Consider the following 21,814-nt stretch of genomic DNA (forward strand, 5'->3'; position numbering starts at 1 on the left):
TGAGATTTAAACTCTGGTCTCCTTTGTCAGAGGCAGCGCCCTTATCCATTACACCATGCAGCCACTGCTTACAGATATTTAGCCAGACATGGCCTTCTCTTTTGTGTTCAACAGTTGTCCAAAGAGAACCCCAGATAGCCAGGTAGATTCATATCTCTCTCTTTTCCTAACACTGCTACTGCCTATAGAGCATGCCCTAGTGGCTGCAGCTCTGGTCCTTTGAGTCCACCAGGAGAAAAGTGTGATATAAATGTTATTTGTCTTGTCTACTTTTTCTCTTGTATTGAGCATAAATAGAAAATTTTAGGCCAGCTTCAGTTGGTATAGTGGTTAGTGTGCTTGCCCACCATACAGTGAGACCCAGGTTCAAATCCCAGCCAACGTGAGTTGGCTTTTATACTACAAATCCTTAAAGGGAACCTAAACGGAGAAGGATATGGATTTTTCCTTTTAAAATAATACCAGTTGCCTGAATCGCCTGCTGATCCTGTGTCTCTAATACTTTTAGCCACAGCCCCTGAACAAGCATGCAGATCAGGTGCTCTGACTGAAGTCAGACTGGATTAGCTGCATGCTTGTTTCAGGGTGTGATTCAGCCACTATTGCAGTCACAAAGATCAGCTGGACTGCCAGGCAACTGGTATTGTTTACAGGAAACAGCCATATCACTCTCAGTTAGGGCCCATTCACACTTAGAACCGCAGAACGTTTTGCGGGAGTGATTTTCCTGCGAGTATCGCGGAAAAATCACTGGACACTGCAGCGGTTTTGGAGCGATTGCGATTAGCATGCTTTGCACGCTAATCCCGATCGCAAATCGCGGAACGCTCATCGCCGGCAAACCGCTTCATGCAGCGCGGTTGCGGTTATCGCTAACCGCAACCGCGGCAGTGAGAACACTGCCATTCGCTACATTGTGTAGCGGTTCTTGCAGAACCGCTAGCGGTTTGCCGTGAGCGGGAATCGTGCGATTCCCGCTCAAGTGTGAATGGGCCCTTAAGGTTCCCTTTAAAGGAGAACTGTAGTGAAAGGTATATGGGGAGGCTACCATATTGATTTCCTTTTAAGCAATATACCAGTTACCTGGCTATCCTGCAGATCCTCTGCCTCCAATACTTTTAGCCCTAGACCCTGAGCAAGCATGCAGCAGATCTGGTGTTTGACATTTTTGTAAGATCTGACAAGATTAGCTGCATGCTTGTTTCTGGTGTGATTCACACTACTGCAGCCAAAAAGATCAGCAGGGCTGCCAGGCAACTGGAATAGCTTAAAAGGAAATCAATATGGCAGCCTCCATATACCTCTCACTACAGTTCTCCTTTAAGCAACCTAATGGTTCTATTGCATTGAGCATAAATGGTACATTTTAGGCTAGATTCACTTACTACTGTAGTGGTACAGTGCTTAGGGTGACGTGCCCACCACACAGTGAGATCTGGGTTCGATTCCCAGCTATGGTATGATGTATACTGGTTTTTAAAATAGTATAATTCCCTGGCAGAAGAGACCCTCCTCCCTCTGGGAGGAGGGAGAAGGGAAAGGGTAGAAGGGAGATTAAAATCTTCCTAGCAGAGTGTGTAGCTGCTGTCCCATAACTAATTAGTGTAGGCAGACAACTGAGTCAAATGGTATAAAGGACCTTGCTTGGAGGGAGGGCAGGCGGGTCCTCCAGCAGTGATGTGTATTTCACTCAATTAGGTGTGGCTCCAGGTATTAGACCTTTTGAAACATGTTTTCTATCATTTTTCCAGCTGATAGAATTTTTTAAAACTTTCAAAGTTCGCCTCCCCATTGAAGTCTATTGCGGTTCGCGAACTTTTTCGCGAACCGAACCTTTCGCGGAAGTTTGCGAACAGGGTTCACGAACCTAAAATCGGAGGTTCGGCCCAACTCTAGCCAGGAGGCAGTGCAGCAGTTTTTTTTTTTTTTAATTATATCATGTAGCTACATGATAGCCGCTGCTCAGCGGCATCCCCCCACCCGCTTCAATCAGGAAATCTTGTTCAAAGAACGGGATTTCCTGGAGGGCTTCCCCCGTCGCCATGGCGATGGGTTGGGATGACATCACCGACGTCGGGACGTCATTGGGAGTCCCGAACCACCCCTCAGCGCTGCCTGGCACTGATTGGCCAGGCAGCACACGGGGTATGGGGGGGGGGCCGCAAGGCGCGATGGATATCGGCGATCGAGCGTGGGGCGGCGGCGATCGGTGTGCTGACGCAGCTAGCAAAGTGCTAGCTGCGTTCAGCAAAAAAAAAAATTAAACAAATTGGCCCAGCAGGGCCGGAGAAAACCTCCTGCGTGGCACAGTGCACAGATGTCGCACTTTAAACTTCACTCTTCATGAACATACAAACCCCACCCGATCGCACCACAAGTGTGCTGCCTGTCCAAGCTATCACTTCTCCGATACTTCTCCGGTTACCACCAAGGAGGTTAAGCGCGCTGCTTACATAGCAACGCACATTCCTTTAAATTCTGCCCGCTGCTGTGAAGTAATGAGACCTCAATACTTCTCTAGAGTGGGCGCTACTATGTTAATTGACATAATTACTATGTAATTAACAACACAGCATCATGAATCAGCCCCTATGTTCCCCAATGTTTTGTACTATGTACAGCGCTACAAAGATGTTGGCACTATATATACAAAAAAAAACAATAATGAAACTTTTCTACGATAGCGCCAAATGCCTGATCCCCTAGTGTAGATAATACTTGGCTCTACAGAGATCCCTTTCCAGGCCCGGATTTACCCCACAGAAGCCTTTAGGCACAGATGTCGCACTTTAAACTTCACTCTTCATGAACATACAAACCCCACCCGATCGCACCACAAGTGTGCTGCCTGTCCAAGCTATCACTTCTCCGATACTTCCCTTGCCTGTCACTGCTACAGGTGTCCCTTAGTATTAGGTAGCCTGATGTACCCTCAATATTAAGTTGCTAGAGGTGCCCCTTAGTATTAGGTAGCCAGAAGAACCCTCAATATTAAGTAGCTAGAAGTGCACCCAAGTATTAGGTAGCTAGAGGAAGCTCAGTATTAACTAGTTAGAGGTGTCCCTGACTGAAGGGTGATTTCGTCAGTGGAATGCCAAGACCCAGGTGAGTAACCTCTAATCAGGACTCTGCATAGGGAAGGAAGGAAGAGAGGTGCTTGGGGAGGGGAGTGAGCCGCCTTTCCATCATCAGGCGCCTGTAGGAACATGCCTGCAGTGCCTTATGCTAAATCCGGCCCTGTCCCTTTCTTTTTACCTTGAGATCAGATGTATCCTGATGGGTTTGCCTACACCCTCTTGTTTCAGTGGATTGTATCCTAGCTTCATTTAGGATAATGATTCTGAACCTGGCGTCTGTGAGCCTCTGGGTGTATGTCAGTACCTGCCCCAGGGGCGACAGACAAAATGGCAGATCTCGCCCCCAGGTGAACTTAGCAGTGTCTAGCTTGGCCGGCAGGAGTCTTGGCTCAAAGGTAACGAGAAAATGGTGTCCAAAGCTGGGCTCTGTCTGCCTGCAACGCTCTTTCCTGCCCCCACAAGGACACAATGCAGAGCACAGCAGAGTGATATCATCCCCGCACTGGCTGGCTTTAATGACTGAGTCTGGGTGATGTGGTGTGATACACACTCTGATTGCATGACCCGGGACTTGCAGGCACAGCGCAGAAGTTTTGCTGAAGCTACTACAGCGGAGACTGGAGATCGGTGCTGGAGAGTCATCTGCCAAGTGAGTACATTTTTTTCATTTTTAGGTGCCACCCCTGACACCACGGATATCAGGGGGAACATTGATACTAATATTAAAGAGCAATGGTGCCTAGTGGGGGAAACACTGCCTTAAGCAGCCCATACACTCAGCCGATTTTCTGGCCGACCGATCGATCCCGATCGATCGATCGATCGATCGATTGCAAATCGGTTGGCCAATCGACCGATCGATGGCCGATTTCGATCGATTTCGATGGATTTCCATCGAACTTGCAGGGTGGAAAATTTAGGTCGATCTGAAGAGATTGCTTATCAGTTTGCATTGGCCTTAATGGAAATCTGATGGCAAAAAAATGCCATCAGATCGAATTTCAATAGATTTCAAACTGAAATCTGTTGGAATTCTATCCTGGTAAAAAATGTTCTAAAAACGCATCAGATAGACCATCAGATGCATTTCTTATCTATCTGCTGCCAATCTGACGAGTGTATGGGCACCTTAAGAGGGAAACTGCTGCCTAATATGTGTTTTTAAGGGGGAAACTGCTGCAAAAATGTGTTTTTATGGGGAAACTACTGCCTAATGTTATTTAGGGGTGGCGAAACACTGCCGAATATGTGTTTTATGTGGGAGTTGGATGGAGCTGCTGCAGGGAAGACTGGAGATTGGTGATGGAAAGTCATCTGCCTAGTGAGTAAATTCTTTTCATTTATAGATGCCACCACTGACACCAGGGAAATCAGGGGCCACCTCAACACTAATTTTAAAGGGCAGTGGTACCTACTGGGGGAAATGCTGCTAAAGAGGGAAACTGCTGCCTAATACTGTATGTGTTTTATGGGGGCAATTGCTTCCTAATATGATGTTTAGGGGGTGAAATGCTGCCTAATAATATGTCACCTCAATACTAATTTTAAAGGCCAATGGTGTCTAGTGTAGGAAACGCTGCCTAAGCGGGAAACAGCTGCCTAATGTGTGTTACATAACACAGAATCGTTTCCAGCAACAGCTTCCTACATTTGTCTATAGCAGTGATTGTAACACACATAACAACAACCTGTCCCCCTCTCCACCCCAGAATTCCTGCATCTCACCTCCAGCCCAAACACCTGTATCCAATCATCTCCTTCTAATTTACATTTGGGGTGCAGCACTGAGGCATTAGGGTGTCTATAGCAGTGATTGTAACACTTATAGCAATAACCTGTCCCCCTCTCCACCCCAGAATTCCTGTATCTCACCTCCAGCCCAAACACCTGTATCCAATCATCTCCTTGTAATTTACATTTGGGGTGCAGCACTGAGGCATTGGGGTGTCTATAGCAGTGATTGTAACACATAACAATAACCTGTCCTCCTCTCCACCCCAGAATTCCTGCATCTCCCCACAAGCCCAAACACCTGTATCCAATCATCTCCTTCTAATTTACATTTGGGGTGCAGCACTGAGGCATTGGGGTGTCTATAGCAGTGACTGTAACACATAACAATAACCTGTCCCCCTCTCCACCCCAGAATTCCTGCATCTCCCCACAAGCCCAAACACCTGTATCCAATCATCTCCTTCTAGTTTACATTTGGGGTGCAGCACTGAGGCATTGGGGTGTCTATAGCAGTGATTGTAACACATATAACAATAACCTGTCCCCCTCTCCACCCCAGAATTCCTGTATCTCACCTCCAGCCCAACCACCTGTATCCAATCATCTCCTTCTAATTTACATTTGGGGTGCAGCACTGAGGCATTGGGGTGTCTATAGCAGTGATTGTAACACATATAACAATAACCTGTCCCCCTCTCCACCCCAGAATTCCTGCATCTCACCTCCAGCCCAAACACCTGTATCCAATCATCTCCTTCTAATTTACATTTGCGGAGCAGCACTGAGGTATTGGGGTGTATCTGAATTATTTGTGCTGGAGTATAATATGACCTGAGAATACATCTGACTTCTAATACCTTATCTATTGCTGCTATCATATTTATAGTATTATCATGTAAAATAGTTGCCAATTTTCCTCTGTGAGGGTGTAACAATATAGATCTATAATGTTATCCCTAAAATGATTTAAGGAAATCAAGAGATCCCCTGGAAGATTCTATTACAGTGAGCCAATCTCTCTGAATATCATTCCTGTGTGTCCAGCTTTTTTTAACCAGTTCAGCCTATCTGGATGAGCTTCCTCGTCCAGATAGGCACTGCTGCTGCCGCCGCCTCGTGCGCGCGATCAGGCGCGCCCCCGCGCGTGCTCCCGCTGCCCGCCGCTAGCCCCCCGATCAGTGAATGGGACTATAATTCCCATTCACCGATCTATCTTCCCTGCAGAAATACCGACGCTTTCTCTCCAGAGAGCGCGGTATTTCTGCCCCCAGGAATCATTTCCCCTGCTTTTAAGTTCCTGGATGCGAGATCGTTCGCATCCAGGACTTTTTTCACTGTGGCTATCTTGTGGCCAAATAGTAAACTGCACCACAATACATTTTTAATAAAAAAAATACATATATTGTACATTTAAAATTAACAGTTTCCCTCCCACACCAAAAATTACCCACATACACTTTTTTTATTAAAAATAAAAATAAAAAATACAATTAAAAAAAAACAAAAACAACATAAATAGTTACCCAAGGGTCTGAACTTTTTAAATATGCATGTCAAGAGAATATGTTATTATATTATTTAAAATTATAAGCTTATAAATTGTGATGGACGCAAATTGAAAAAATGCACCTTTATTTCTAAATGAAATATCGGCACCATAAATTGTGATAGGGACATCGTTTAGATGGTGTAATAAGCGGGACAGATGGGCAAATAAAATACATGAGTTTTAATTACGGTAGCGTATACTAATTTCAAACTATAATGGCCAAAAACTGAGAAATAATGAATTTTTTTCATTTCTTTCTTAATCTTCCTGTTAAAATAGATTTAGAAAAAAATAATTCTTAGCAAAATGTAGCACCCAAAGAAAGCCTAATTAGTGGCGGAAAAAACAAGATATAGATCAATTAATTGTGATAAGTAGCAATAAAGTTATAGGCGAATGAATGGGAGGTGAACGTTGCTCGGATGCATGAGATTTTCGGACTGCGGTGCTGAACCACACGTTTATTAAATTAATTTTGCCGTTAAATTCTAACAATTACAATGGAATCTGTTCAAAGTATAAATTGCATACATATTACAGCTGACATTGCATATCTAAATTATTATGAAGAACTCTTTGGGCCGGTGCAATATGGTGAACAGTAGATGGATAGTACTGACGCTAGTTTATTACTGAAACCAAAAGGTTGTATCATAGAACTATTGATGTGTTAACACTTCACAAAATATAGCGTATCTAAGATCAAACATAAAGAACAAGAACATTGTGTTACTTCTCACCCTCTCTCACCCCACCCAAACAGTTTACATTTCATATCTCCTCAATCTCCAGGCTGTCCTTACTATAACATGTATAACCCATATCTGCAACCAATGCTGCATTGAGCCACCTGTCCTGTCCCATACTTTATTATACTTCCCTGAACATTCCCTGTAAATATGCACAAGTTTATGAAATGGAAGCACCTTATTTGGAATTTGTACTCATTGCTGCACAGTAGGACAAGTGGCAGTCATCCAGTGCAAAGCCACAGTTTACCTGACCATAAAAGTGTTTCTCTATGGAATATTTTTTGGAGTTTGTTGCCTATTTCCTCTTTCAATATTTCCAGCAGACATAGCTTAGGGGATATTTTAGGAGGTATGCCAGTAATGAGCAGTCCACTGTGATGTGAAAATCTTTCTCCAGCTACAGAGCATTTGAGGGGGTGGAGAATGATCTAGTATGGATTGGCACACATTTCCCAGAAGACTTTAGCTGCCACAGGGCCTTTGCCATGGACAAGGATTTTGGGATTCTCACTCAAAAGTCCCAACCAGTCACACCCTTGTAGCCCATCGCTAAGGTCTGAGAGGCAGGACTGACTCCTTACTGTCAATTATCAAAGTACCAAACAGCAGCTACACACCATTTTCGTTAATGGGCAGATTAAGTGGGTAGCTGTCATGTGTGACTTGTGTGTGTAAGGCAAGTAAGGGGGGGGGGGGGGTAGTGTGTGTGTGTGTGTGTGGGGGGGGGGGGGTTTGAATGCAATGGGAGTCCCAGGAATTAATCAAAGAGAGTAGGTGCATATCCAAGTCCTAAACAATTTCCCCAGTAATTTGGCCTCCATCCCCAGTCCTGGAGCAGGAGATTGAGTGATGTCCCTATGGCAGCTCCACATCTTCAGCACACATCTGGAAAGTAAAGGTCCACCCAAATAATATCAATAACAACAAGTAAATAGTTAAATAGACAGATACTGTAGGTAGCTGAGTGTACTTAATTCCATTAAAAAAGGCTGCAGTTAGCCTATTCACCACAAGATGGCAACCTCACATCTCCCAGGTGGAACGCACAGACAGGAAGTAATTGACAGGAAGTTAGTGAGAACAGGCACAGGCAGTGGAGAGGAAACGTTGCTAGAAGTGGCTGCAAAAGAGGTAATTGTGTGATTGTTGTTATATATGATTAGAGCAGAGGTCGGGGTGGACATACTTTGTTACAGAGGAAGTCATAGTACACCTGTCACTATTCTGATCATCCCCCTTGAAGTAGTTTCCATACATGAGACTTTTATATAACTGCTGTGACTTGTTTTCCAGTTTTCTAGTGGTCCCACGACATCACATGTTTTGAACTCCAGGCCTAGAGGGCCAGATCCAGGCCAGTGTTTAGGATGGACTGAGAAAGAAAGGAATGCGTTGTACCTGATGGACCACACCTTTCCTGATTCAGACCCATCACTTAATTTGAGCTGCATCACAAATGTGTGAGGAGCTCGGCCCTCAAAGGACCGGTTTGCCATTCCTGCCCTACATGAATCTTAGATTATGACTGGCATCTCACCTTCCTAGTAATAATTCAGTTCAGTCACATAACAGAGACAAGACTATATGCTCATCACAATTCTTCATGCTGTATAGGGTGCTGTGATTTGAGCACTGTTCTCCATGAGGTTTCCTGTTGCGTCCCCTAAACTAGACTAGTGCCGTCGTATCCATACCTCGATGCAGTGTAGTAAAACTAAGGGTTTTTATTGGTTTATAGCTGTCACTGTGTGCTCCAGTCCTCTGCTCCCATTAGCCTCAGTCTCTGCCTCTCCTCATATCCTCATCCATCTACCATTACCAGCACTGCTGTAACATCACAGGAACAGTGGGAGGTGGATGTGAGGAGAGAAGGCCAGCTGGAGAGGAGGCAGAGGGAGGACAGGACTTCAGCACGCTGTGTGTATAGTGCACAGGTGGCTATAATACAACTTATTATGCTTCCCTGCAATACTCTGCATGGCCCTGCCACACGTAAGTGACAGCAATGATGGTTAACAGGGTACTGGTGGAACGGGGGGTATCAGAGTTACCCAGTAGTTATAAAACTAACAACTGGACAATCTAAGTATTTACCCCTTATTTTCAGTCTGTGTACAGGAGAATTCTGTGCAGATCACATGGCCACATCTCTGAGGATGGATGAAGGTTGGAGTCACACAACGGACAGGTTATTCAACCTCACCCTGGAGATCATCTACCTGCTGACTGGACAGGTGAGGAGGATTCTGAAAAATCATATGATACTGCTACTAATAAAAAAAGATGACTTATCTCTAGTAATAAAACATGCACCTGACTGGAGAGAGGAAGAGGATTCTGGGAGGTCACGTGACATCACTCTAATCTCTACTGATAAAACACACTCCTGACCACACCTGAGTGATGAGTAGGAGTCTGGGAGGTCATATGACATTATTCTTATTTATATTAGTAAAACACACACTTGACGGGAGAGGTGAGGAGGATTCTGGGAGGTCACATGACATCACTCTTATCTCTAGTAATAAAACAAACATGTCTGACTGGAGGGAGGGGTGTGTTTCTAGGAGGTCACATGACATTACATTACTGACATTACTCTAATCTGTCTCTACTAACACACACCTGACAAGAAAGGTGAGTAGGTTTCTAGGAGGCCACATGATGTCACTCTTATCTCTTGTAATAAAACACATGCCTGACTGGAGAGGTGAGGGGGATTCTGGGAGGTCACATGACCTACTAATAAGACATAATAAAACACACCTGACCAGAGAGGTGAGCAGTATTCTGAGAGGTCATGTGACATAATCCTTGGACTTCCCATACAGAGTTTCCCTCCAGTGAAGTCTGGTGATCATGTGACCATCACTGTGCCCCCACCACAACCCCTCATATCTGAAGAACACAACAAGCAGAAGATTCTGGAAGTCATCAGAAAGATGCTGGAGCTGCTGAAAGGAGAGGTGAGCATTGCTGGGAGTTATGGGATATCATCCAGAAACACCAAGGAGTTTATCTAGGTGATCACTGTATCATGAGTTAATGTCCTTCAGGGTTGGATACTTTAGCAGAACATAAGTGCAAACTTCAGAGATTAATTTTAACTCCTTAAAGTGGACCTGAACTCTTGCACAGGACAGAAGGAAAACATAGAGAAATGCATCCTGTATGTATTCAGAGAGTTTAGGCTGTCTAATTCCCCCTCATTTGTGTTTAATCTCAAATTGTAATTTGATCCTCCCCTGTGTCACATGACTGCCTATGGCAGAGATGGTAGATAAACCCATTTGAAAGCACAGGCTGTAAACAATATGTCTGCTTCCATGAAGACATAATTTAGGATTTGTATGAGCTGTAACAAAGAAATGTTTTTTGTTTAAATGTTATTATGCTGTTGTGTATCTTTTAGAGCAGAGATGATGTTCTGAGTTCAGGGCCACTTTAAATTAAAAATAACAAAAACAACAACAAATAACATTTGTAAAGTGCTTTACTCCCGTAGGACTTAAAGCGCATAAGCATGGCTCAGACCATCGTGGTACAGAGGAAGAATTTTATAAGTTTGGATATGCCAGGCTAAACAGGTGGCTTTTCAGTCTGGATTTGAATAGCTCCAGGGATGGTGCTGTCTTTATTGGGTGTGGCAGGGGGTTCCAAAGAGTAGGGGCAGCATGACAGAAGGCTCTATCTCCAGATTTTTTGAGGTGCACTACGACTTCCCTCTTTTTATCATTTGTAGAACATTGTTTTACTCTGCTTGGCGCCTCTGTTCGTACATATTACAGCACTATTAAGTCCACCCCTGGTGGAGGGGTTCTTTCCCCATTTTCCTATCTACAGAGAGCGACTTTTATACCTGAGTGGGGTCAGGTACTAATACTCCCCACCTGCCTGTCAAGTGGTTGCCTGATGGTAACCCACCTTTGTGAGTATAAGAACCTTTGACAATATTTTATATATTGAGTTTACCAGACAATATTGCACTATTGGGCTCTTGGCGTCCTCTGTTTTGTTTTTACAAACTCAAAATAAGGAGGGGATGGGTGGGAGCTGCGAGTTCAGGGAACATGGAATAGGCCCAAAAGTTCAAGAGATGTTTTTTTTTTTTTTGGTATTCTTCTAAGCATACATTTTACTCTCTAAAATAGAATAAGACCTTTGAAATTGCAGGAAGGTTTTATATGGGGTTAGGATTATAGATACAATTGTTAATCTTATCATTCTGTTTAAACTTTGGGCTTGTTTTAATGAAACACCTGTAATGTAAATGAATTTCACTGAAGTATTTTTTTGATAAATGCATGTTCTCTGATGTTCAATCCACAAGAGGGATTTAAACTCAGAGTGGATGTCTGTGTCGGGTTCCTATAAGGTGTCACATTGTCACCATCTGTATCTCACCATGCAGGAGTGTCAGTATACAGAAGGACACAAGGACCTCTACAAGGACACCATGATGGAGAATCAGCTGCCCCTCACATCACCGGGTAAGAGGAGACTTTCATTTCTTATAAAGGAGAGAGCAGTACGTGGATCCACCTAGGTCCCCCCATCATGTGATAAACACACAGAGCCTAATACAATTCAATTTTTATCCTAAGTTTTCTTCTAGGAGTTAACTTTTCATCTTCTATTTAAAGGGACTCCAAGCACCTCTCATGGGCATGCCTTTAAGCCTCCGACCAGTACTGCAAAGTATTTCAAGATGCATACCTTTCTGTAGCTTGTGCTCTCCCCTTTCATTTGATGCCTAAATCGCCGTTCTACACCAAATAGTTTTCGTTCGATTTCAATTTAAAAATTGCGACTGCCATCTTGGCTATGTTATAACTTCCGGGTCACCTCTGTCTTCTCTGTTAGAGAAGTGCATCACTGAATGAAGCAGGAAGAGGAAGTGACACGCATGGCCATTGCAAGAGGCTCCTCCAGAGGGGTCATAGCACGACTTTGTTGGAAGTCGTCTGTCTGCCCATGAGAGGTGCTCGGAGTCCCTTTAACACGGCCTGGACTTGTACAGAAGCAGGATCAGCCATATACCGGCTGTGTCCTGCGCCCAAGTCTACCGGCACCCAATTCAACTTGTTTGCCTGAGAGGCGCTTGGAGTCCCTTTAAAATAACTTTTGCAGTCTGCAGTTGAAAAAGTATCAAAAAGTAGGTGAAAAAGCACTGCCATAAATATTTGGAATATTTACTTGCCTGTTTGTGGCTTAAAAGGCATGTTATAGATCAAGTAAAAATATCACCTTAGGAGAAAATGGGAATTGGGTGGAGCCCTTGGAGACAGTGGCTTCAATTTATCAAGACAAGTTTGGTAAAAAAAACTTCATGTTTGGAAATTTACCTTAATACGGTATTTTAGACTTTTTACCAAATTTGCCAAGATTTTCATACATGGGGTAATAGTTTGGTAATTTACCCCAAAACTGTTTGGCAATTCACTAAGATTATTACCTCTTGCGGTATTTCATTTGGTATTTGATGGATTATTGCAGTTCAGGGAAAACAGATGAAAGCTGTGAAATGGAAAGCACAGGCCTGGATTTACCCCACAGGAGCCTATAGGCACAGATGTCCTGGCACCCTAGACTTTACCCTCCATGAACCTAATAGCCCCTCACCCCCACCGCTCTGCAAGTGTGCTGGCTGTCCCAGCTGTCACTTCTCCCTTACTTCCTTAGCCCTTCATAGGTAGCTAGAGGTGCCCCTTAGTATTAGGTAGCCAGAGATACCCTCAGTATTAAGTAGCTAGAGGTGCCTCTGACTGAAGGGAGATCTCGTCAGTGGAATGCTGAGAGCAGAGTGAGTAACCTGTTATTTCTATTCTCATCAGGACTCTACATAGGGAAGGAGAAAGCAATGCACTTGGGGAGGGGGGTGAGCCACCTTTTCCTCACCAGGTGCCTGTAGTCACGTGCCTACAGTGCCTTATGGTAAATTCGGCCCTGGTAAAGCATTTTTTCTTACAAATCTGCTGCCGAAAATGAACATAAAATTTGAATCAGCTCAAAATCATTAGTATCTATTGAACTATTTTGAATTACTACATAATAATATTGTAAAATTAGGGAATATGTTTTTGGAATTAACTTTCTTATTTTCCTGAATATTTTATTTCCCCTCCCCCCCCCCCTTTTCTCTGTTTCCTGTAACTTTCTTATTTTCCTGAATATTTTATTCCCCCCCCCCCTCCGTTTTTCTCTGTTTCCTGTAACTTTCTCAATGGCTGTTTGTTACCCGACAGCTCCAGGCTGGAGACACCGAACAACTCACTTGTTTTACCACATGCTCTAATCTCTGTGAATTGATATTTAGGAGGAATTTACTGCACAAGTCAGTATATTGCCTCACTAGTCAGGAATTTTAGTTTTCCGCGTGGCAACAGCCTTAGTGAATTAGCCGTTTCTGCTTTACTGAATGTGATACAGCTTTGTGAGTTGAAGCCAATGTATTCAGTCGTGTGTATTTTCTACAGATGGATCCAGTAACAGAAACCCACCAGAGAGATGTACAGGTTCTCTTTATTTGGATTGTCCATTAAAAGATGAGACCATTCCCCACCATTATCCGGTAGGTAGATCTGAGGCTCTCGATAGACCCTAAACTGCGTGGCATAATATTGTACTGTGTATACTATCATTCATGCTCACATTTACATTTGCTCTCACTTTGTACTCTTAGGCTGAAGAACTGATAGATATTAAAGTTGTGGTTAAAGAGGAAGAAGAAGAAATATATGTGACAGGCAGCCAACAGTCCATGGAGGAGGGTGAGGTGATGGAGACAATTAAAGAGGAAGACATTTTTACGCAGATCAACATAAGTGAGTTTAAACTCCAGATACATTACTGTACATGGATTGGTCACAGTAGGGGTGACAGTGTTACTGGCCTGTAATAAGATGGTCACTGTACCTTACTGTACACAGATTGGTCAAAGTAGGGGGTGACTTAGTGTTACTGGTGTGTAATAAGCTGATGTTCACTGTACCTTACTGTACACATATTGGTCACAGTAGGGGGTGACTTACTGTTACCAGCCTGTAATAAGCTGATAATGGTCACTGTACATTACCGTCCACAGATTGGTCACAGTAGGGAGTGACTTAGTGTTACTGGCCTGTAATAATCTGATAATGGTCACTGTACCTTACTGTACACAGATTGGCCACAGTCGGGGTGACGTACTGTTACCAGCCTGAAATAAGCTGACAATGGTCACTGTACAATACTGTACACAGATTGGTCACAGTAGGGGTGACTTAGTGTTACCGGCCTGTAATAAGCTGATAATGGTTACTGTAGACAGATTGGTCACAGTAGGGGTGACTTAGTGTTACTGGCCTGTAATAAGCTGATAATGGTCACTGTACATTACTGTAGACAGATTGGTCACAGTAGGGGTGACTTAGTGTTACTGGCTTGTAATAAGCTGATCATGCTCTCTGTACTTTGCTGACTGTAAACAGATTGGTCACAGTAGGGGTGATTTAAGGTGCGTACACACGCACTTCTTTAATGGCCGGGCGGGCGTTCTGCCGACAGTAGTGTGTGTGTACAGTCTGTCGGCACACTGATAAGGCTGTTTGTGAGCGATCCGTGGATCGTTCAGAAACAGCCTTATCAGTCTGCCTGACAGACTGTTTACACGCACTACTGTTGGCAGAACGCCCGCCCAGCGGGAGGGTCTGATGGACCCGTCCATTACAGAAATGCGTGTGTACGCACCTTTAGTGTTACTGGTCTGTAATAAGCTGATAATGGTCACTGTATATTACTGTACACAGATTGGTCAGTGTAGTGGTGACTTAGTGTTACTAACCTGTAATAAGCTGATAATGGTCACTGTACATTACTGTACACAGATTGGTCACCAGTAGGGGTGACTTAGTGTTACCGGCCTGTAATAAGTTGATAATGGTTACTGTAGACAGATTGGTCACAGTAGGGGTGACTTAGTGTTACTGGCTTGTAATAAGCTGATCATGCTCTCTGTACTTTGCTGACTGTAAACAGATTGGTCACAGTAGGGGTGACTTAAGGTGCGTACACACGCACTTCTTTAATGGCCGGGCGGGCGTTCTGCCGACAGTAGTGTGTGTGTACAGTCTGTCGGCACACTGATAAGGCAGTTTGTGAGCGATCCGTGGATCGTTCAGAAACAGCCTTATCAGTCTGCCTGACAGACTGTTTACACGCACTACTGTTGGCAGAACGCCCGCCCAGCGGGAGGGTCTGATGGACCCGTCCATTACAGAAATGCGTGTGTACGCACCTTTAGTGTTACTGGTCTGTAATAAGCTGATAATGGTCACTGTATATTACTGTACACAGATTGGTCACTGTAGTGGTGACTTAGTGTTACTAACCTGTAATAAGCTGATAACGGTCACTGTACCTTTCTGTACACAGATTGGTCACAGTAGGGGTGACTTAGTGTTACTGGCCTGTAATAAGCTGTTAATGGTCACTGTACATTACTGTACACAGATTGGTCACAGTAGGGGTGACTTAGTGTTACTGGTGTGTAATAAGCTGATAACTGTCACTGTACCTTACTGTACACAGATTGGTCACAGTAGGGGTGACTTAGTGATACTGGCCTGTAATAAGCTGATAATGGTCACTGTACATTACTGTACACAGATTGGTCACAGTAGGGGTGACTTAGTGTTGCTGGCCTGTAATAAGCTGATAATGGTCACTGTACATTACTGTACACTGATTGGTCACAGTAGTGGTGACTTAGTGTTACTGGCCTGTAATAAGCTGATAATGGTCACTGCACATTACAGTACACAGACTGGTCACTGTAGGGGCGACTTAGTGTTACCGGCCTGTAATAAGCTGATAATGGTCACTGTACATTACTGTACACAGATTGGTCACAGTAGCTGTGACTTAGTGTTACCGGCCTGTAATAAGCTGATAATGGTCACTGCACATTACTGTACACTGATTGGTTACAGCAGGAGGAGGCTTATATGGTAATCTTTTTCTAGCTCCTCCCTCAGTGAAGCAGAGTGCCTTCTCCCTGAGGTTTCTCCTTAGTATGTGGCTGGAGTCTCCCCTCTCTACTTCATTTATGTCCCTCTTGGTTCTTTTATTTTTTTACTGAAAGCAAGGGATCATCAATGAGAGGCAAATATATTTGACCTATAAGGGGCAATTAATTGTATATGTCCATCGCTCCTACTTGGGTAATTTTGAGATGCAAATATTTCCAAGTTTATGCAGATTTATGTACATTTTTGTGCAAATATATGCAGCTTGGAGATGGACCAATCAATTTAAATCTGGGTGGGACTTGATTGGTCCATTTTCAAGCTGCATGTATTTGCATAGACATTTACATAAATCTGCATGAGCTCGGAAATATTTGCATCTCATTGATCGTGCCTACTGAAAGTGTGTAGTTTAGAAGCCCCTCCCTCTGATGACCTTACCTGTAGGGGTCACAGTGACCAGCAGCGGGGTTCTCTATTTGTCAGAAGGATGGGAGGGCAGATGTGAACACGGTGTATTTATCCAGTATGTAAAGTTGGATGAGATGACAACCTTCTGAAGTTCTACATCGGGCTGATACCTGCTGGTCTCCTCAGACCACTCTAACAAACATTGTTGATGTTTGGCTATTTGCAGCGCAGAGTCCTGGAGTAACAGACCCCTCAGAGATTCATCTGACTTCATCCTCAGACCGTGAGACGGAAGATAACGTCACAACACGAAGTTCTACCAGAAGAAGCTCCAATACTGTAAATATCCCCTCCGGTTCCAACGCTGGGGGGCCTAATCCCGGAGCCCAGCAGAGATCTGACACTGGGGAGGGTGGGAAAAGTACACATTTATGTACTAACTGTGGGAAATGTTTTCATAATAAATCCCAGCTCGCCGTACATGAGAAATCTCACCCGCGTGAGAACCCATATTCATGCTTTGAGTGTGGGAAATACTTTGTACACAAATCTCAGCTTCTCAGACATGAGAGAGCTCACACCGGCGAGAAGCCCTTCAGATGTGATGAGTGTGGGAAATGCTTTGTTTGGAAATCCAGTCTTGTCACGCATGAAAAGTCTCACACTGGCGATAAGCCATTTTCATGTCCTGAGTGTGGGAAATGTTACGTGCACAAATCGCAGCTTGTTGTGCATGAGAAATCCCACCTGCGCAAGGAGCCGTATGCGTGTGCAGAGTGTGGGAAACGGTTCAGGTGTAAAGTACATCTCGTGGACCACGAGAAAACTCACAGTGGGGGGAAAGCCTTTATGTTGTAGGAGTTTGGACACTTTTCTCCTCATCCCAAGTTCTATTCATCTGATCCAATTAGTACATTTATCATTTGTTACACCCAACTGATAGGACGTATTGCTCATCTCAGAGTGGGTGGTGCTTTTTGCACAATTTTTTTATTATGGTTTTATCATTTGTATTCATTTTTACATTGCTTTTAATCTCCAAGTGCCTCCCGTCCCTGGAAGCCTTTTTAACCTCTTCTTACCCAGGCATGCTGGTACGACAGAATGGGTGATCTGGACAGCGTGGGGCTCCACCCCTAGAATCATACCAGCTCACGTGGTTCCCCCGGGACTCGGGGAGAAGGGACCAGAAAGACTTCTCCTCTTCTGCAAGCAAAGCCCCTTTATCCATGTCAGTGACAGGGGGCTCATTCCCATCATGTCCTTAGAAAGTTGTGGTGTGATGGTAGGTCCTGGGGAGAATATATGGTGGAATCTGGGGGGCCAGTTAGAACTCTCAAAGGTCTATCCACTTCTTGTTAATGACATCTTTTATATTTAAAAAGTAAAAAAATAAAAAAAATAAAATTGAAATCAATGGCAATTCTTAAAACGGACCTGAACTCAGAATTTCCCCTCTGCTCTAAAAGATGACAGCATAACAACCTTTAAAGCTAAAACATTTTTGTCATAGCTAAATAAATCTGCAGTGTGCTAACTTCCTGCTTTTACGGATGCAGACATAGGGTTAACATTCTGTGTTTATAAATTAGCTTCTCTGCTGAGGCAGCCAGCTGACACAGCTGAGAGATCAAATTGCAACTTGTGATTAGTCACAGATGAGGTGGCATTAGTCATGCTACACTCTCCAAATACATACAGGGTGCATTTCTCTCTGTGTTTTCCTTCTGTCGTGTGCAAGAGTTCAGCTCCACTTTAAGTCTTTATGACAATAATAATGAACAGGAATCTGACCAATAAAAACCCTGAGGGCTGGAACCCACAGGAGCGCTTTTGGCAGCGTTTTGGCAGCGCTGCGATACGCTAGCACTTTGCCAAAATGCTGGGCTAATGTTAATGGATGGGGCAAGTTCCACAGGAGCGTTTGCGTTTCCCAGAAACGCAAACGCAGGACGTGCAGCATTTTGGGAGCGTTAGCGCTTCAATGTAAAGTATTGAAACGCTAGCAGAAACGCACAGCAAAACCTAAACTGAGCGGTTTTGCTAGCGTTTTGTGGTTCAGCACACTGTAACAAAATGAAAAATAATTCACAGGACCAATCAGGATAAAAACGCAAAACGCTACGCACCCGCTGGGCAAAAAAATACAATGTCGCAAAACACGACCAAAAACGCGCATGAATCCGCTTGCAAACCGCTCAGACAAAACGCTAGCGGTTGCGTTTTGCGTTTGCTGATTTCAGTGGGTTCCAGGCCTCATAGAAAATACGAAGATTTTTTTTTCTGGGGTTCCCCATTGATCCTTTGAACTAGCCAATAGGAATCCTTCTCAGAGAGGTTTGGAGTTGCTTTTTCCATGGCTTTCTATACTGTGCTGTGGGTTAGTGCGCCGGTGGTCTGATGGGGTGCAGTGGTGATGACCTGTTATGAATGAATGAAGGTGTATGGAGTATTAGTGTATAGATTATTGGACGGGTCTGAGGACTTCCCTGTCCAGAAGGAACATGAATGAAGGTTCTCTACAGTTTAGAGTTTGTAGATTTGGAACCCTTCTGGCATAAGATATTGCCACCAGTACTATAAGAGGTGTATTAGCCTGGTGCGGATCCTCACAGCGTACTGCCTGCTGCCTGTCATCCTGTGCCTCCTCCAGCAGGGCCAGCAGCAGCCAGTCTCATGCCTCGGGCATCCTCACAGCACGATTATTGAGGATGCCCGAGGCATGAGACTGGCTGCTGCTGGCCCTGCTGGAGGAAACGCGTTGTCAATTGCAGAGATAAAATCGTTTTGAACTTTACCCTGAATTACAATATAAGGTATATATTTACCTTTCCACAAACGGGCACCTCCAGTTCCTTATAGTACCCAGTTTATAACCCTAGGTATAGGAGGGATTGGTCTAAAGGTGGCCACACACGATACAATAAAATAATCCGATTTTACGGCAATTCGATAAAAACGATCGGATCGCCCGAAAAAAATCGAAAGCTTTTTTTTTCATTTTTTTTTCCGATTTTTATCTATCCGGAATGCCAGATATTTTTCTTTAATTTCTCTAAAGATTGTATGGTGTGTGTTAGATTGTCAATGTATTAATATACACACCCAAGCAATTTTCTCAGAGTTTCCAATCATTTTTATCATAATTGGGGAAAAATTTAACATACGTGTGTGGTACATTGGTCATATTTTTGAAATGTTACAATCAGTCAGAAAAATCGATTGCAATTCTTAAATTGAACAGATATTTAAAAAATTGTATGGTGTGTGGCCACCTTAAGGTCTATTCCTGGACCTCAAAAATCCTTTTTATTGGAGCAGCGACCACGACGACCCAAGGCCGAGTGGGGACGGCAATTCCCCACAGGTGTCAACGAGTGGTTGCCTCAGACAGCAACTTACTTTTGTGAGTATATCTTTTCGATTACCTTGGTGAACTAATGATATTGCGCCAGATTGGGCTCCCGGACCTCCCTGTGTGTGTTTTTTTTCTCTACAACTCTACATTGCCACCAGTAGTACTGTTCTGAATATTAACTTCCACATTCCTCCCCCATAGTGAATGGAGCTTTAGATAATATTTCGAGGTCTAGAGACAGATCCCATTAAGGAAAGAAGGTCCTTGCCGTTGGTATGATTTTAAAGGCCCATACACATGTCTGATTTTTGCGAACGACGGGTCGTTTGAACGTCCCGTCGTTCAGTCGTCTGCCCACCAAATCGGGCGTGTGTACAGACTGTCGTTCGCGTGATAAGACTGAGTTTGAGCGATTTGGCGGGCGGACGACTGAACGACGGGACGTTCAAACGACCCGTCGTTCGCAAAAATCAGACGTGTGTATGGGCCTTAAAGTTAACCCGAAGTGATGAGATAAACAATTATATTTATCCTCCTACTCCTAAATATGACCTTTTTTTTTAGATATTGCATTGTTTTATTTTATATTTAAACATTTACAAAGTAGATTGAATGTTTTATTGTCTCTGCTCAATGGCAGCCTATGAAAGGTTAAAATACAAGAACTATTGACCTTTTTCTATCTCTCTCCTGCCCTCAGAAGTTGTATTCTGCCAGGAAAACTTTTATGGCTGTAATTTGCTTATCAGTGAGTTCTACTATATTCCGGACAAGGTACCAACAGGACAGAAGCTGTCACTTCCATGCCTGAAAATAAACTCTTTCAGGTAGCAAAATAAAAAATGATAAACAGCCTGGTTATTCATATGTTTTGCACTGTACATAAACATGTGTATCTCATCAGCTTATCGCCTCGAGTAAAGTTTAAGAATACCCCTGGGGGTGAAGGGCTCGGTTTGATGCAGATGATGCTGAAATTTGCCCTTTAATAGTGTGGCATGCTAATCCTTTCTCTAGACCAGTCCGAAAAAATGCCAACACTGGTTCAAATCCTAAGTACCCCATCTTTCTTAAAGTGAACCTCCAGACTAAAAATCGACTCAGCAGCACTGAAAAGCCTTGGTGTTTCTTTAACAGTTTCACAGCATCAGAACTTTGTTTCTCTTATACAAGCCTCATTTTTAGCTGCTCAGAAGAAAACTGCCCGGGCATTTTTCCCCTGATGCTGTGCAAAGCATGATGGGATTTCTGATGTTGCTGTTCTCGTTCTGCTGTTTTGGTGCATTTTTTTTTTTTTTACATTTTGAATTTGACATTTGAAGCCTAGCGTGTGCAGCTGGGAGGGGTAATCAGGACACAGGACAGTTGGAACTGTGTCTCCTGCTCCTTGTCACCTCCTTTCAACCAGAAAGATGGCTGCCCCCATGACAAAGATGGCAGCCCCCATGAATCACAAACATTTGCCTGTTCTTTTAAAACAGGGTGGGTAAGAGATTATATTACCTATCTATTCTAATTCACATAACTAATGTAACTTAATGACAGTATGTTTGTTTAGGCTGAAGTTCCCCTTTGGATTTCCTGTTTAACACTCTTTCTGTCCCACTGTGATAGAAAGCCACACTGATACTGTCTGGTATGCTAGTGAGCCCATCTGGAAGTTAGGATACCCAGGAGAATGAGACCCTGTCTTCTTTGTAGTGACCGTGCCAACCATGCTTCCTGCACTTACTAAAGGATTTTGGACACTTTTCGGGTCGGTAGTCGAATTATATTCTGATCTGTTAGAAAGTGTGCTCCTAGGACTATTATCTCCATGGTGGGGGTTTTCATCTTCTTGAATTTAATTTTCCAACCAAAGAGCTGTAAGGTGTCTATTAGAATTTCTTTGTGCTTGCCAGGAATAGCAGGTTGTCCAAGTAGTGGTA

At 43.7% G+C, this 21,814-nt stretch overlaps 1 protein-coding gene across 1 annotated transcript; it reads left to right on the forward strand.

Moving 5' to 3' along the window:
* Positions 1-8,182: 8,182 nt before the first annotated feature.
* LOC137535324 (oocyte zinc finger protein XlCOF8.4-like) lies at positions 8,183-18,429 on the forward strand. Its single transcript, XM_068257155.1, has 7 exons — positions 8,183-8,243; positions 9,220-9,346; positions 9,944-10,078; positions 11,524-11,602; positions 13,589-13,683; positions 13,795-13,936; positions 16,755-18,429. Exons 2-7 carry the CDS (start codon positions 9,251-9,253, stop codon positions 17,384-17,386), a joined length of 1,179 nt encoding a protein of 392 aa, XP_068113256.1. The 5' UTR covers positions 8,183-8,243; positions 9,220-9,250; the 3' UTR covers positions 17,387-18,429.
* Positions 18,430-21,814: the final 3,385 nt, after the last annotated feature.

This window comes from Hyperolius riggenbachi, chromosome 10, assembly GCF_040937935.1.
Source record: "Hyperolius riggenbachi isolate aHypRig1 chromosome 10, aHypRig1.pri, whole genome shotgun sequence".
Classification (NCBI taxonomy): Eukaryota; Metazoa; Chordata; class Amphibia; order Anura; family Hyperoliidae; genus Hyperolius; species Hyperolius riggenbachi.